We start from the raw sequence: 16,335 nt of genomic DNA, 5'->3' as shown, positions 1-16,335 counted from the left end.
AAATTGCATTTGAACACTCAAGGGAAATATGCTGCTGGTCCGACCAATATCAGCAAAATATAGCTCAAGCCGGCTGCATTGGAACAACGAAACAATCCAAATCACTTGTGAAGGGTCTACTCTAGGGCTGGACGATATAAAGAAATCAAATATCACGATATTCTTGACAATATACCTTGATGTTGATATTGCGACGATATTGTATGGTTACCATTGGTGCTTTAACAAAATGTTATTTTTACAATGAGATTTTTGATAAATATTCTCTAGAAATGATTTTATGATTTAGTGGGTAAAGGTAATATTAAGATACTGTTTATCCAAAATCCAAGACGATATCAAGTCTCATATCGAGATATTGATACAACATTGATATATTGCCCAGCCCTAGTCTACACATAATGTAATGGAAGGTAAACCCATCAGCATTTTTGGGTTTTGCCGATATGTGTATATATGAACCCTGCTTTGACTTTAATCCTGTGTCTGTCCTTTTTATTCCAGTGGGATTGATTAAAATTAAAATGTCCTACCAAAACTTATTCTTAGATGAAAAGGAGTCCCGGTTTATGAGCTTAAACTTAATGCAGCGTTCTAATCGCTAGAAACAGATGTCTGCTATGAGTAATTCAACAGTCTCTAACAGTTATGACCACCTCTGCCCAGGTAGAACGACTTGAAATCACTGACATGTGGTTGATGGGGCTGGTCCTGCCACACCAAAGTGTTGTTTCAGATCGGAGCTGTTTGTTCAGGCCACTTCAAATCCTTTAAACGTTTGCAATGTCCCTATGATTAAACACAATGCTCACATGATTGCACATCACTGGCTATTACTGTGAGGTTGTGACACGGTACGGGTTATTTGTACGCTCTGCTCTTGGTGGGATATTGGTTGGAGTGGCCATTCTTACTGAGTCACCAGTATCTCAAATGTATGCATGTACCTAATGTCTGCACATGAGTGTTAAAGAAAAAGAAAGCACAACAAGAGAGATAAAACTCTTTAACTCTCTGCATGCATCAGAGTGTAAAGTATGTGCTCCCATGCATTTTTTACACAGCACTGCCAGTGCCACAGGGCTCTTTGCTACCGTCAAGGACAGTGTAATTGTTACAATACTTCTGCAATTCCCTCAACAGTTTTGGTTCCAGTGTGTAATCAAAGAGAGGACATTTCTTACCTTATATGCTCCAGACCTTTATATGCATTTGAGATCTTGCTTTTTGGTATGTTATTTTTGGTATGGTCTTGGCAATATAAAGGCCCAGAAGTCCACTGTGTAGTCTGGACAGACCTTGTAAGCCCAAACAGGTAGTGCGGGTAAATTGGGAACGTATGAAGGAGGCCCCTGTCCGACAGACTTTTAACTCACACCTCCAGCTGAGCTTTTTGTGCAGCCCTGTGGAGGCTGGGGGCATTGAACCTGAGTAGACAATGTTCAAAGTTTCTATTGCTGAAGTTGCAGTGGAGAGCTGTGATCTTAGGTGCCTCAAGGTGTGGTAACCCACAAACACCCTGGTGGACACCGGTGGTCAGGGAAGCCGTCCGACTGACAAAGGAGTCTTTCCGGTGTATGCTATCCCGGAGCGATCCAAGGTACTGAAGCTGGAAGGTATTAGGGCGGTGCAAGGAGCATTTTGAGAAACTCCTAAATCCAGCTAATACAACCTCTATGGCAGAGTTGGAAGACGATGAGGGATTGTTGTCAATTTCCCTGGTGGAACTCGCTGAGGTAATTAAGCAACTCCACAGTGGCAAAGCCCCAAGGATTGAGGAGATCCATCCAGAAATGCTGAAAGCTCTGGGTGTGGAGGGCACCGGCAGAGTGGGTTTACCCAGTCTACTCTACATCTAGATTAAAACATAAATCCCAAGAACAAAAACATAGTTTGAACCGGAATTCTCTGCACATGTTAACACTTCCTGTGACACTGGTTCACTTGTTCATGACCTGCCTAGTTATATATAACCACGATAAATACCGCCCAGTTATTGCTACTGGGCTCTCAATGGGCTAGAAAATATATTTTCCATTAGGACCATGACCTTATTGACACTTTCTTGAAAAGTGACTGTGAAAAAACAGTCCCAAAGATGTTAAGGATGCTTTACATTTGTGTTTCCTGAAGGTAGTGTGTGTATTACTGCTACAGGACATAATCAGATCCAGGATGTTGCCTATGGTTACATGCTGAATATTTTCTCACAGCAGTGAATGTTTTTCAGAGGGGAAACAGGTCACACAGCACCAAGTGGCTCTTTCTTTTGTTTTCGAAAATAACAAGAAAAGATGAACATAAAGTATTTGATGTAGAGTAGTAGTAGAGAGTGCATGCTAATAAGACATTTGTGTTCCGCACCTTGATAAAGATCTAAGAGTTCATTGTGAATGTGTCATCGAAATTTGGGTTGAAGTGCACGATGCATTCTAGAATTATGGCCATTTTGTCAAATAGTTTCAGTTGCAAGAAAATGGTAAATAAAAAACAAAACTGACAACTTTTTTAGTTCCAACAAATACAGTATGTAATGTACTAAATTTGTTGTGTTGTAATCTGCAATTCTCTGTGTAATATTTGTGTTTAAGCGTTTTTTACTTCTAACCGCCACATATAAGTCTGTTGACAAAGGTCTGCCCATGAGCGGATGTTTTCAATGATTCCTCACTCAAACAAATAAATGTATCACTATTAGCGCTGAAGTGACAGATGTATGTTTCTCAGTGGTCGTTAAAAATGCAAAGGATCACCCAAATTACCCAGGCAGTGGCCTTTTAGTGACAGGGCTTCTAATTAGTGTGAGAAATATCTATCTCTATGGTGAAAACTAAGAAGAGCGAAGGAATGCTGAGAAAGAGTGGGTCATCGCAGCTCAAGAGGCACTAAGAGGGGTCCTTATGTATAATTGATACTTCGGTCTAAGTATGTAAAAAATGTATATGGTTTGTCCCTAAAATTTAGATTGCAAAGGAAACAATTGCTGCAATAGACTTTATTATACAATTATACATTACCTCATTAGTTTTGTCAGTTTAGACAAGGTTGGTGAACATAAACTGTTCTTTTCTACTACCCCTCTAATCTCTCATGTCCTCAGGAAACACAGCTTAGAGTTTTTTTTCATTAACAGAAAAGTAGAGTATATCTTAGTGGGCTGTTAAAGCTTTCTTTGACTTTATTTGCTCTCAAATATTTTACTTGTAAATTGCCTTATTTCACAGTAATGCTAACATTCCTGAACTGGAAAATGAGCTCAAGCCCCCAGAATACCATCCTGAATGTGGTCACATTTTCAGTGAAGTTAAACTCCCATTTCTCATGGATGAGCTTTAAAATGTTGTTAAATAGAAAGTGACTTCAGCTTCACAAACATAAGCTGAAATGTGGTCTTGTTTGTTTGCAGCATTACATGAAGTTGTGGGTTTGTTTGTCTAGAATGCATGATCTGGTAAAAAATGGTAAGAATAAATGCAACCTCAAGCAATACTTCTCAAATCACTGCCCATCTGCTCTGCAGCTATGAAAGACTAGACTACTGTTTTTTTATATCTTGTCAGAGGTTGAGCTAGTCGAAGCAAAGTGTCTTTGTTCCTGAAAGTAAGCTTTTTGTTAATGTAGTGTCAAAATGATTAATGGATAATTGTCATAACCGGTGATTTACTTTACTTATTTACATTATTTTCTAACTAACACAAATGTGTTACAGTTTATGATACTAAAATCCCATGTATTATTCTTCCCTCCTTTTTGTATCAATATTAATCACTGTATAAAAAGGTGTGTGTGTGTGTGTGTGTGTGTGTGTGTGTGTGTGTGTGTGTGTGTGTGTGTGTGTGTTTGTGTGTTAACCCAACACAGCATCACTCCTTAGTCACCACAGGCTTCTTCATGTGAAGTGAGTTGTTGTCAGCTGTCATCGGCGTTAAAAAAAATAACAAAATGACTGCAGAGACTTCTCTAAATTTTTGAACAAGTTCACAAGAATTACAGGAAAAGTGAGACACTTTTGAAGTCATCCAGAAATGATGGGTTTAAGACATAGGCTGGCGAAAAACATGCATGTGGCATATACTGTATAACATCTCTCGTAGTGTTGGTCTCTGAGGCTGGTTATTCAATTTTGGGCAAAGACATGGGAGCATGGGTGGAGATAAGGAAGCACCAACCACCACTCTATTTGTGTCATATGACTCATGTCAATCAAACAAGAATGCTTCAAAATGTATCATCCTTTAACTTGTTTTAATTGCAACATGTATATGTTAGAGAAGATTAGAATGACTCATAGGAGAGATGCTGGCCCTGTATGGAGGGAGCCTTTAGGAGCCATAATGTTGCGGCCATTAAAGATGTGCAGCTTTAGCATTGGTTTCAGTTTTGACCATGCAGTGTGACGGACAGAAATATTTAATATTAAAGCTGCTTATATGCATTTATAGACCACATTGCAATTGAAGGTGAAATCTGTGAAAAAACAAACAGTACACATACAAAAACCTAACATGTAAGAGGAACATATTTGAAGTAGGTTCCACTATATAGGAAATTGACTCCATCCAAGTGAAAAACATGTCAAAGCAAACCTTAAACTGTGTGTAACATGTCTATCATGCTTGGATAATAATGAGCCTACTTAGGCTGCGCTAAGCAGGATCTATGAAAACATTCATCAAAGACTTCTTTCTTAGCTCTCTCTTTACCTCTTGTTTCTGCAAGCGGTTTTACATTGGCACCATATTGACAGTCTGCACAGGGTTGACAGACTGGATCTGAAGTGTCAGGATTGATTAATTGTTCCATTTGACCACAGACTTTCTGAATAAGATGGATGGCCCTGACAGAAAAGATACAAGGGGGTGACTTGATCCCCATAACTTGCATGAGCACACATCTTGTGCACAAACACAGACACTGATGCACACATTTAAACTGAAATTGAGCAATAATTTCTTATTTTTGCCCTTTGTTTTTACTCCTCAGATAAACCTGCAGAGGAGAATGAGGGTCACAGGCCTAATTACCCAGGGTGCTAAGCGCATCGGCAGCCCAGAGTACGTCAAGTCATACAAAGTAGCCTACAGTGATGACGGGAAGACCTGGAGAACATACAAAGTCAAGGGCAAAGATGATGATATGGTAAGACACACAACATAACGTATACACACCCGTTGTCATCTCTCCACTCTTTCCCTTTAGCCTCACACTGTGTAACACACAGAGAAAGTCACACACACGCCCATACTCGCACACGTGCACACACAGCAACTGGAGACTGTTCACTCAGTCAAGGGCAGGGTAGAGGACATGATGAGATCGCTTTTTAATTAGCTAGCACACACCGGGCCCATCTTGCTGCCCCTTACCCCCCTCCACTTTTTTGACTTCTAGATTGAATTTTTATACTATTTGGGGATGAACGGCCACCAAATAAGCCACAAAGCATTCTATCATTCCTGACAGCAAACATCGGCCGTCCTCCATTTTTGGCCAAGCTCCGAAGGACCCAACGTTGTTTTCTAAATTTATTACACTGAACACTGAATGAGTCTAGACTTAAATTTTCTGTGATCCCAGTTGTGTGTGTTTTCTGTTTTCTTTTTTTAAATTTTGCATACAGAAAGCAGGAATGTGTATGATTGAGTGTAAATTTGTACACAGTGTTTTTGGAGGTGGAAGTTGTAACTGTATGTGCAGACTGGGATAAGTACCTGCACAGTAAGACTTGTCAGTATGTTTGAGGAAGTTACACACCCTGATTCTTGATCTAATATAAATTGTGGACTTTTGTTCACATTGAACTGTTGCCACACAGTGACAGCTCCTTTTTCCTGTAACGCCTGAGAACACAATGCTCCGTCTCCCTCTTGCCTTCTCTATCGCCCTTTTGCTAAGCCTCACACATGCAGTACATCAGTCACTTAAATCAGAGAGTTTCTGTCAGACTATCTCAGGTCATTTGGATAAAACTCACCAGAAGGTATAGCCATATAATTGGAGCACTAATTTAAAACATACCACTGTTCTTATGAATTACGGGCTCAAATGGTGCAAGAAATTGTCTATTTTTCTCTGTAATTCCAGCTCATTGACCTTGAATGACAGCAATTTGTTGAGTGTGGAGTAGACACTAGAGACCGCGCCAGATAGACTGCTACATTACGGCAAAACTGATCTGCTTCACTATCCTCCCTGCCCCCATCTGCTGTTATTTCATTCCCTGCAACAGATTTTCAGAGGAAATGTCGATAACAACGCTCCATCAGCCAACTCCTTCACCCCTCCCATTGCAGCCCAGTACGTGCGCATTTACCCCCAAGTCTGCAGGAGGCACTGTACCTTACGCATGGAGCTGCTCGGTTGTGAGCTAACGGGTGAGTAAATTGAATTTGAATTTATTGTATGTAGCATCGTATTTTGACGGGGTCCTATAATTAACAATTATAAAACACATACAAACAAAACAGCATTACATCAGAAACATACTGTACACTACAAATATACAGGTACGGACAGCTTGCTGAAAATATGAAACAATCACCTGGATAATGAATCAATAACATCAACATAAAGAGTAATTGAAGCAGTGTGTCTTTAATACAATTAAACAGAATATTGACAAACAAATTAAAAGCATAAACAGGTTGTCGAAGAAAAGAATATGAAGACGTTCTCAAGCTGCAGTAAGCAGTATTAGTTTGCTGGATTTTTTCTTATGTGGCAACTGCACTGAAAATATCGTACGGTCAGGAAGGTCAGAACAAATCTGTTTGTCTTTGTTGTTGCCAGGCTGCTCTGAACCACTGGGAATGAAGTCGGGCCATATCCAGGATTACCAGGTCACAGCCTCCAGCATCTTCAGGACGCTCAACATGGACATGTTCACTTGGGAGCCTGGAAAGGCCCGGTTGGACAAACAAGGCAAGGTCAATGCTTGGACAGCCGGACATAGTGACCAGTCACAGTGGCTACAGGTAAGATGTTATCTAAATGTGGCTAAATGTTTGATCTGTTCCAGCTACTGTTGAGATTTGATCAATATATTAGCTGGGAAAAGAACAACAGACTGCAAGGTTCTTGCAGAAAGCTAGTTCACTCTGCTGAAGGATTAGCTCTTACCTCCGTGGCATAGTAATTGATGGTGTGTACATTGTAATGCATGCCAATGGATTCAATTATATTTCATATGGATAGACTTCATTGGTGTGTACAGTGTGAGTTGTGTGGTAAACAGTATATTAAAATCCTCCCTCTATTAGCTAGCTCTCAGTATAATTCTTAGAAACAGTCAGTAATAGGTATTTATTTCTTTTTTATTCATGCCAGTCCTTTATCATCCAACACCCACACTGTCTCTGTTGGAAGAGTTGACTCCTGTTATCTTTGGCTGCAGCCTATGCTTCTATCTATCTCTGTGAAAACACCCAATCCATTTGTTTTAATTTCAGTAACTGATGGCTGAAAATGTCTCCTGAAAGGGACAAGACATGTCTCAAAGTGAACGTTTAAACCTCAGTCTCACTGCTTAACAATGTGTGAGATTGATGGAGGCCTAGGGAGTTTAAGATACATATCAATCAGACTCAATAATGCCCAGTTTGCCCTCACGTATGGCCTCATATATTGTTTTTTTCTTTTTTTTTCTTCTTTCTTTTAAGATAAAAGGCACTAAATGTGATCTGCTTTTAGAGTAAGAAACCACATATTACTTTAAGCTGTAAAACTGATACCATAGAAGAAATTGTGATGTCGATCATCTTCTCAGGGAATTGAAGATCTGAGTGATTTCTTGGCCTTTGTGCTGCACTCGCTCCACACATACCGCCTGCCTAGCAGTGTCACAGTTAGCGCTCTGTAGTCTGTAGCGCTGACTCGTCTGGCCGTTATTAGATTGGCCGGGTCTAGAGTCAGATATGTTTTTTATTACGCTGAAAGCTTTTTGCCTAGGGTGAGGGTATGCAGGGCTGTGAGTTGGAGGAGACATGTACTTAGGCAGCCCCCATCCAGGCCAGGGAGCGCTACTAAGCAAAATTGATTGCTGTGGGTAAAGGAAAACTTGTGGTCTTTTATTACATGCTGTGCCGGCAGGAAAGGGGAGATGCTATACAGACACAGTGAGAAAATCAATGGCTTCCCCTGCCAAAGCCCATTTTTTGCGCACACAGGGATATACAATATCTGACTTTTGAAAAGTAGACATTTAGAGTTATGTACTGTAAAGAGCTTTTTCACATTCATACCGATACAGCTGTTGGAGCTAACCACTATTTTATTTTTAGTCATGGTCTTATATGCGTCTGTCCAACTCCCACAATCAGTGTTGTCTTAATATGGGTTGCCATGGCAAATAATTGATTCCCAGTGACATTATTGACTGAACAGATTAATGGAATTAATCATCCTTAATGACAAATTAAGTATTCATATTAATCAAGACAACTGCTCTGGTGTGCAGTTGAAGCTGTAGGATACTCTTTCCAGACATTAAATATCAAAGTTGATTTATTGATGCATAGGACTGGAAAAAAAATCTCTCTTAAGATCAATTTTAGTTCTTAAACAGTGGAGTTATAAACTGACATATTTTGTCTCTGATGCTACACTAAATAGTAATGTATAAATATGTTTTCCAGCTTTTTAACAAAACATGAATGTAGTAAAGCTTCCGTCCATCTCGGGAGACGCCTCTCAGAGATATTGACATATTGTAATCCACTTAGGGGTCATGTTAATTATAGAAATACACTCGAATAGCAAACATGGAAATAATAATTTCAGTGGTAATAATTTGATCATCAAGTGGAGACATTTCATTTTAGCAGATTAAATACTTAGAATAGAAATGCTTTGCCGCAAAACACTGTAAAATCTAAACAAAAACACCAAGAACTAGACCTGTTTAGGATCTGTCCAAGCTCAAGTTAATGGCCTGGTAGGAGATAAAATTACACAGAGAGAGACAGAACCAGAATATTTCAAGATGTTTTTAAGAGAGGAGCTGAAGCTGTCAGACTGAGCTGCCAAGTGTTCCAGCTGGCATAAGCTGATTAGTTAATTATGCACATTAACATGTCCACATAGCAAAGAAAAATTGCCAAAGAGACAGTAGCTACTTTTCAATTTCACAGTGTCCCTGTTATTGCAACACATGCACTGCACATTTTTTGGCAAGTAGTGTTCCAGGACTGTGGAGAGTTTTTGGTAGATTATGGTAAACATTCCTCAGACAAAGAAAAGAGCATGGTTGGAATAGCGCGATTGTGTCCCTTCATGTCACATCCCCCAACTGCATTGCAGTCAACAAACTACTTTCAGGGGTGTGATTCTTCTAGATAAATTCAGACATCTTGCTTTTCCGACCTGAAAATGAGACTCTCGTAAATCATGCAAATCCATCTGTGCCTCTGATTCATTTGTCACGATGGAACATCATTCAAAGCAGAGCTCCATCAAAGAAGCTGCAATCGTTGCGGAAGGTTATCCGATGCGTTCTAAGAATTTTTTACGTGTGGGGGCAAACTATTTTTTTCTTAGCTGAAACCGACAACAGGACATTACTTTTATTTTTATGATATGTTAATGCTAGCTGGACCGACGTCGCAGATGACGTTGCTGTGAGGAATATTTTAGGAGCTGCATATGGACTTTTAAACATGACGATGACTAGCTAGCTAAGACAAATAGTTTTAAAAATCTACATATAGTAGAACACATGATTTCATAAAAGCATGTGAAGTTTCACATAAACAATACCTCGGCCACAATTTCTCTAGCTTCCTTTTCAACTTCCATTTCGCCACGTCATGCGTGCGCCGTATTTCTTTCTTGTTTTTTTTGTTTTTTACCAATCACACAGATGTACTTAGCAAGGATTACTTTTCCTGGATCATGGTGGTCAATTCCGAATCACATCTCATGGGTAGCACCTAACCGGTTCTATATATCGTATGTGCCTCACACCGCTAACAGGCTTTGCTCTTGGTTTACCCTTACTATCGTGGGAGAACGTGAGTAGAGGCTCCACTTTGCCAATTTTGCGTTAGGTCCACAACCTTGATGCTAGTGAGAATCATTATTTCACTTCTGAGGATACTTTCAGAAATGTCTAGCAAAAGTTTGCATAGATTGGGCTGCACCAGAGCCAAAATGGCCAACGCAAGCTCCACCCCCCCACACTGGAAGGACGTGATGTTCTAAGACTCGACTATGCCAGCGTGGGAGACACGTGGTCGAACGCCTTCATCCGGCTGGAGCTCACAGCAGTGCAGATGGTGCTTTGCCCCCCAGCTGAACAGGAAGCATGTCATGGTGAGATCAGACAGTACCTCAGTGGTGGTCTATCGCAACAGACGGGGGGGTGTCAGATCCCAAGCACTGCACAGGATGGCAGCATCCATCATGTCTGGGGCAGATCGACAACTCTGCTCCATGAAAGCCTGCTAGGTTCCGGGGTCCTTCAACATGAGGGCAGACAGCATGTACAGAGGGGAGTCCACTCGAAGAGGAGTGGAGGACTGTTCGGCCGGCCCTTGGCTGACCTCTTTTAAAGCATGAAGAACAGTGTCCTCTTTGGTTCTCCTTAAGGTCAACCCACGCCCAACACCTGCAATTGATTGGAAACGGGTTGTTATTCAAAGTAGATTGAAAAAAATCACAGGTCTCAAATAACATTCTTCTGAGAAACATAATCATGTTTTCTCACACCCTTATAATGTAAGCCTACAAATCTCCATGGCAAAGCAAAAGAAATAAGAACACAGTCCTTGTCAAGTGCTATATTTAAGCTTTGTACACAAGATTAAAAAAAGAAAAACCCTTTAGTTAAGCTACAGTAGAGTGGCTGGTTCCAACAAGCTTGTGCTGTGCAGACACTTCTCTACAGAAGAGATTTATCACTAAAAGCACATATCATTACATATTCTTTGCTAAACTGTGTTCCACACAGCTGCATCTCTAGCAACCACACTGCTATGTAACTCCACTTTTGGCTGTTGCCTTGCACTATTTCCCTAGTTCGCCAGTGCAATGAAAAACAGCACCCTCGATAGGCTTCTGCGAACATGTTATTGTATAAGCAAAGAAAAAAGTCACGTTAAAATGTGCAATTTAAATCACTCCAATAAAACTGTCAACCTAACTTTATAGAGGACATTCTTTATAACGTACATCATGTACATCTGTACTATAAATAGTGATGGGTTGAAGGTTTACTTTAAATAGCATTCCAAAGTGTAATGTAAACATTGAAAGTCACTTCATTTGCTACTTGTTTAATTTATTTGTAGCCTGCAAAGGTTACATAACAAGCTATGAAAGTAATTCCATTCCGGTGATTTATTTGTTATCCCCTGTCTCTGAGGTTTTCACACCTAATTATCTCCTTAAAGTGATAAATATGTGTTGTGTGTGGCTGTGGCACCCTGATAATAACCCCTGTTTCTGATGACGGAGAGTGAGCTCAAACTTGCGTGTGAAAACTTGAGCGCCTATGCAAATGTTTATTGGAGCTAATGTAGGATTCAACATACAGGTACAGCTATTATCAAGCATCACTCATTTAGGTACCTGATTATGTATAGTAAGTCATCACACATCCTAAGTAGATCAAAGGCCTGCATACATGTATTATGTATTTGCATGCAGTAGCACTTTTATCAGTTTTACTTATGTTATCCCCATCTATGGAATGACTAGGTTTCTATGTAATTGCCCCTGCAGGGATTAAATAATAACCATATTTGTACTTAAGTGAGCAAAGATTGATGTTTAGATGATATTCCTGTCACTGTTTGGTTTCAAGCAGGGTTGGACCTTAAAAGAAAACATCATGTTGCAGGTAGGATTAGAATTCTGGCTTTTTTTATCAAAGGAAGAGCAGGAAATTCTCACACATAATAATTATGCAAATGACAATTCTGAGAGTGGAGGTTTGCATAGGCAGATGCTGATGAGGTAAATAGTGGCAGCTTAGCAGCAAAGGCCATGCCTGCACATGGAGTAAAGTGTATCTTTGCTTGAACACACGGGACCAAGGAGAAAGCCCAGTGGGAGACTACAAAATCCGCAAGACTAAGACAAGTGGAGAGACTTAAGAGAAGTGACCTATCCCAATCACAGCTGTATAGGGCCTGTAAAATGTTCCTGCCAGTGTTAGTACTTTAGCACTAGCTGCATACATTTCTTTATTGCTAATAGCATAGGTTATTTCCACTGGTGACAGTTAGTTGCAGGTGCATGCAACAGAATGGATTTGCTGGATATTGAGGAAATGGTAGTTCCTGAATACTATGATGGTCAGGTTGGATCAATATACACTAGGTTCTATGATGAAATGCTGCTGGATCTCAATATACCCACTCTATCGGCCTCAGGAGTGTAGGTGAATAATGTGAATAGAGTGTAAGAATAATAAATGACACTGCCACAACAGTGTAGTTCTTACTGGTAGAAGTTGGCGATCCTCACAGCTGTGTGACAGAACGAGGTTGCTGCCATGTATTTCCCGACTTTGCTGGTAAAATCCATATGTACAGTAAACGGCCACCAGAGATGATGAGGATGACACTAAATCACACTTTTTTCGATTTGACAAAATGCTGATTCCGTTGTATTTGAACATTAAAGTCATGAAATTCATTTCAGAAATAGAAGTTAATAATTCCGACGTAAAATAACACATCCTACATAGTGTTGTTAACCCTTACATCCTTACATCATTTGAGATTTTTGGTCAAAAGCTTAGTAAATGTGTATTACCAGAATTTGAATTTATTGCTAAAATGGTGACTCGGTTTCATTGTTAATTTGAGACATGTTGAGGATGGTCTTGAAGGGACCTGTAGAAAGTGATAATGCCATTTTAGACAAAAAAGATATAGAACTAGTGCTGTCAATCGATTAATTGCATGATTGTCTGTCATGGTACTGAGTTTGAGTTTCTGTTGGTTTTTAGTTTCTGTTGTTTCCTGTTTTATTTTGTAGTAGTTCACTTCTGTCTTGTCTTGTCTGGGTTTATTTCCTGTCTCGTGTTTTCTCCCTGTTGGATTGTCCTGCCCCGCCTTGATATGGTTCACCTGTTGTATCACCTCTGCCTTGTTTGCTTCTTACCTCTTGTATTTAGTCTTTCCGTTTCCCGTGTTTGTTGTCAGGTCATTATTTCTGTGTGGTCAGTCTTCCTGTGGTCAGTGTTTATGGTTCCTGTGATTCTTGTTTTGTTTTCTACTTAGTTTCTGTAATTGTTATACCAGCTGTTTTTGCTGGAAACCTTTTGTTGGGATTTTCATTATTAAATAGTCAAGCTCTTTCCTGCTTGTGGTCTAGGCACTTGGGTCCACCATTTTCTGAAGCTTGTGATAATTGTCCATAGTTAAGTCATGATTAATCATGACCTATTGCACATTTTTTAACTGTTCAAATCTACTTTAAAAAGGGAATTTTTTCAAGTTTTAATGCTCCCATCAACATGGGATCAGACAAGTTTTAATGCTCCCATCAACATGGGAGCAGACAAATATGCTTGCTTTGTGCAAATGTTTATTATTATGATTAATAATCAAAAACAAGCCCGTCAATCAGCAACAGATGGATATATTGACCTGATTGTAACATTACTTGGTAATACTAACACAGTGTAGTGTCCCACCTTACACTTGTACCTCTTACTGCTCTAAACATCTTACACTTCTTGCATTTGAGTTGCAAACTGCCAACTAGTTTAGTCTGCCATTGGCAAGGAGAGGAGAGTTTTCTGCATCAGCCACATGCTTAGTCAGCAAGTGGTACTTGAGACTTGACATACTCCGGTGGTAACGCAATTCACATCGACACTACTACACAAGCTAATAACTTTAGTCTTGTTGGAAGAAAAATTTGGTGGAACTGAATCACCTTTATAAGCAACCTTTTCTTTATCCATTTCTGTTTAAGAATGTTTGTTTCTGCTAGCCATTTACAATATTACTGCTGTATCACATCCTGATTTTTCCAAACTACAGAGTGACCCGAGGCCCAAATCACAGAAGAACGTGTCAAAAAATGAGTGTCGTTAAAAGGATTTTGTTGTTATTATCGTGTTCATTTTGACAGCCTTAATTAGAACATTTCATGATGAAGAATATTGTTGTTGAGTGCTTTGAACACAGCAAGAGGGTAAGAGATTCTAAAAGAAGTCCCCAGGCACTGTGTTATTTGAATGCTGCCTTCCATTCATTGCCCCTACGGATAAATGCGAGACAATTGGATTGCAAATTCCAAGCTTTAAAATGAGATAAAAGACACAGGGTGGTGGTTCTTGGTGGGTAGAGTGTTTAAAACTACATAATCAACGCATGAGTGAGACCTGATTTTGCTTATGAAGAAGAAGCTGGTACGGGCAGAAAAAGTGGAAGGATGGATGAACTTGATGTATTTCTCCAAGAGTATCATTTTTGGGCCTGCAAAGAAATACGGTCTAGGGGGAGTAGTGCATGGAAGAATTGGATGATCTGCCTTCGGCAAAAGTCACTCAGTTTGTATTGAGGACAAATTTCCATCACAAGGAACAGAACAAAGGGGATCCCTCAATGTCTTGGAGACATTTCTAGCTTAGCATACTTCTCACATTTAACAAAGTAGTATTGGCTTATAACTAACTAAGAATTTCCCAAGAGAGATCGTTGAAAGCTCCCTAAATATTGTCCTTTCAAGACAGATAATTCTACTTAAGTTTATATAGATCAATTGGATGGTCCAAAGCTCTATAGATAAAGCACTTCTCGCATCCAAAGTCTACAGCAACATTGGGGTGGCACTAGTTACACCAGAGGGGACTGTAACAAGCTGAATGTCAGAGAACAGTCTTTTCATGTTCAGGCTAGGCGCCGAACAAGCTGCCCTGGAGATGGAAGCAACCCAACACTTAATCTGGGATCATCAATCTTGTACTGCACCACTATGTTGGGTCACCTTATCCTTGTCTTGTGAGTGACAGAGCCTTTTCTGTCTCATTAATCCGACGCAACCAGTTGTAGGCTAAAATACTGCAACCCAGCTAGCAGGGCTCTTATTGTATATACACTGTAGATATGCACTGAATGCATGAAGGGACGTCAATGATTCCCTCTGATGGTAAGACGCGCGCACACAGGACCAAGGAGGAGAAAGACAGGAACAGAAAGAGGCAGAAACGGATGAGGGGACAGTTCAAGTCAGTGAAATACACTTTCCAGAGAGAAAATATTAAATACAAGTCTTAGAAAGAGCAATGTTAATGGATTACACTTTTAAAAATAGATTTTTACTGTGCAGACAGTTCTTAAGATTTGAAAGAATAATCCGTTAGATAACATTTATGTTACATTTCCAAATTGGAGCATACCATAGACCTTGCAATCATTTACCTTGTCTTTATTTTACTTAAGTGAACAGACCTGCACTGACTTACATAATAAACTATGTACATTTTTATCCTCTAGATGTAACATTAAAGTCTTTTTGAAATAGAAGTTAATCATTTGGATGGAAAATTGCACATCCTAAATAGAGTTGTAAACCCTTACAATATGTGAGGTTTGTGGTCAACAGATTAGAAAATTTGAATTATGGGGCGGCCTCTAGCTCACCCAGTAAGAGCGTTTGCCTCACGTTGGCTGGGTCCTGTATCAGCGCAGGCTTCAAATCCGACCTTCAGCCCTTTGCTGCGTGTCATCCCCCATCTCTCTCCCCCTGTCCAGTCTAAGCACTATCACTGTAATAAAGGGAAAAGCCCCAAAAATAATCTTAAAAAAAGAATTTTCCTCTTATTTTCTGCAATGGGCATTGATTGTCTTAAAACTCACATTTTAAGCATTTAAATGTTTTATTGCAATATTGAAATTCAAAATATCCTTGTGAATTAATATACTGTGTAACTCAATTACTCCAACTGTTCGCCAATGCTTTCTTAAGCATAAATGCATATTGCTACTTCACATAGAGCATTGTCTCATGTTGAGGAGAGGCTAGAGTGAACAATAAGTAGGAGTAATGCAAGATTGATTCCCACTCAGTGCCTGTAAGCGTGCATTTGTTGTAATCAAACCGGGTATCATCAATGCACCAATTTTGTCGCGCACAGGTTTCTAATCAAATCGCTACCTCAAATATAGCCCTGCTGACAAAAAACTATTTTATTTTAATCAATAGAATTAGCTGGGTGTTTGTTTCCTCCATCTACAGAGGAGAATAACTTTAATTTGTCCCCTTGAAACTCATCACTTCTTGAGTGTTTATGCAGCAAAAATTAAGCTTTTCCTTTCTTAAGACAGAAAAGCTGCATTGGAGAGAGTAAAGGCATTGTTACATGAAATGGATTTAGGA

At 39.7% G+C, this 16,335-nt stretch overlaps 1 protein-coding gene across 2 annotated transcripts in view; it reads left to right on the top strand.

Annotated features, from left to right (window-relative positions):
• The window catches only part of LOC117945213 (EGF-like repeat and discoidin I-like domain-containing protein 3), a 114,403-nt gene that overhangs the window by 73,888 nt on the left and 24,180 nt on the right, over positions 1-16,335 (top strand). For both annotated transcript variants that reach the window (XM_034872564.1, XM_034872563.1), the window contains exons 6-8: positions 4,984-5,139; positions 6,230-6,374; positions 6,790-6,974. In XM_034872564.1, the coding sequence (XP_034728455.1) occupies positions 4,984-5,139; positions 6,230-6,374; positions 6,790-6,974 (486 nt within the window). The remainder of the gene's footprint in view (positions 1-4,983; positions 5,140-6,229; positions 6,375-6,789; positions 6,975-16,335) is intronic.

The sequence above is a fragment of the Etheostoma cragini genome, chromosome 5, assembly GCF_013103735.1.
Source record: "Etheostoma cragini isolate CJK2018 chromosome 5, CSU_Ecrag_1.0, whole genome shotgun sequence".
Classification (NCBI taxonomy): Eukaryota; Metazoa; Chordata; class Actinopteri; order Perciformes; family Percidae; genus Etheostoma; species Etheostoma cragini.
This window is presented reverse-complemented; position numbering and strand designations above follow the sequence as displayed.